Raw genomic sequence first — 881 nt, 5'->3', positions numbered from 1 at the left:
CAGCAACACCATCAACAGCAGCACAGTCCGGTGGATATTTATGCCGCCGCTGCGGCCGCCGCACATCACAATCACCAACAGCAACAACAACACCAGCAGCAGCAGCAACAGCATCACAACCACCATCAACAACTACAACTGCAACAACACCTCAAATCTTCAGCAGCGGCGGCCGCCGCGGCCGCAGCCGCTGCCGAATTCGCCGCGTCCAACCATCCGTTTTCAATTACGCGACTGTTGCCGCCACCACCGACGGCTTCGGTCGCTGCAGCTGCGTCAGCGTCCGACAAACCGTCGTCAGCTGCATCCGTGGCCGCGGCCACCGCGTCGTCCGCGACTGCCGCCTCCGCCGCCGAGAAAATGTACGAAATGGCAGCGGCTTCGCAGTACGGTACTACAGCTGGGTATAACGATTACTATCACCCACACGCACACCCACACCATCCTCACCACCACGGGCACCCACATCCACACCACCAGCAGGCGTCGCTGTATCACGCGGCCGCGGCCGCTGCAGCAGCTGCAGCCGCAGCAGCAGCTTCCGGCGGACCGCAATCGTCCGGGTCGTCAGTATCTGCTGCAGCCGCCGCCGCCGGATCGTCGTCACCGTTGTGACATCACCATCACCATCAGCAGCTCCAGCAGCACCACCAGCACCAATATCCGCCGCTCGTTTGAAAACGGCGTGATCGTTCGTGGGCCTGTGGCAACAACGGCGGCAGCAGCAATAGTAATTAATGCAGCCACGTTTAATTTTTCTTCAATTATTTCCAAGTGTCTGTCGCGCACGCATGCGCGACCGCGGTATGCATCCAATGTGTAATTTTTATTTTGTTTTTTATCTAGTAATCTCTCGAGTACCTTCTGCCTATAAACTATTA

At 57.8% G+C, this 881-nt stretch overlaps 1 protein-coding gene across 1 annotated transcript in view; it reads left to right on the top strand.

Annotated features, from left to right (window-relative positions):
- LOC112597426 (transcriptional regulator ovo-like) overlaps nt 1–615 on the top strand; it is a 26,632-nt gene extending 26,017 nt beyond the window's left edge. The window contains exon 4 of the mRNA XM_025343472.1: nt 4–615. Coding sequence (XP_025199257.1) covers nt 4–615 — 612 coding nt within the window. The remainder of the gene's footprint in view (nt 1–3) is intronic.
- The last annotated feature ends 266 nt before the right edge of the window (nt 616–881 follow it).

The sequence above is a fragment of the Melanaphis sacchari genome, unplaced genomic scaffold, assembly GCF_002803265.2.
Source record: "Melanaphis sacchari strain LSU unplaced genomic scaffold, SCAv2.0 Contig414_pilon_pilon, whole genome shotgun sequence".
Taxonomy (NCBI): domain Eukaryota; kingdom Metazoa; phylum Arthropoda; class Insecta; order Hemiptera; family Aphididae; genus Melanaphis; species Melanaphis sacchari.
Note: the sequence above shows the minus strand (reverse complement) of the source record. Positions and strands in the feature narration are given on the sequence as shown.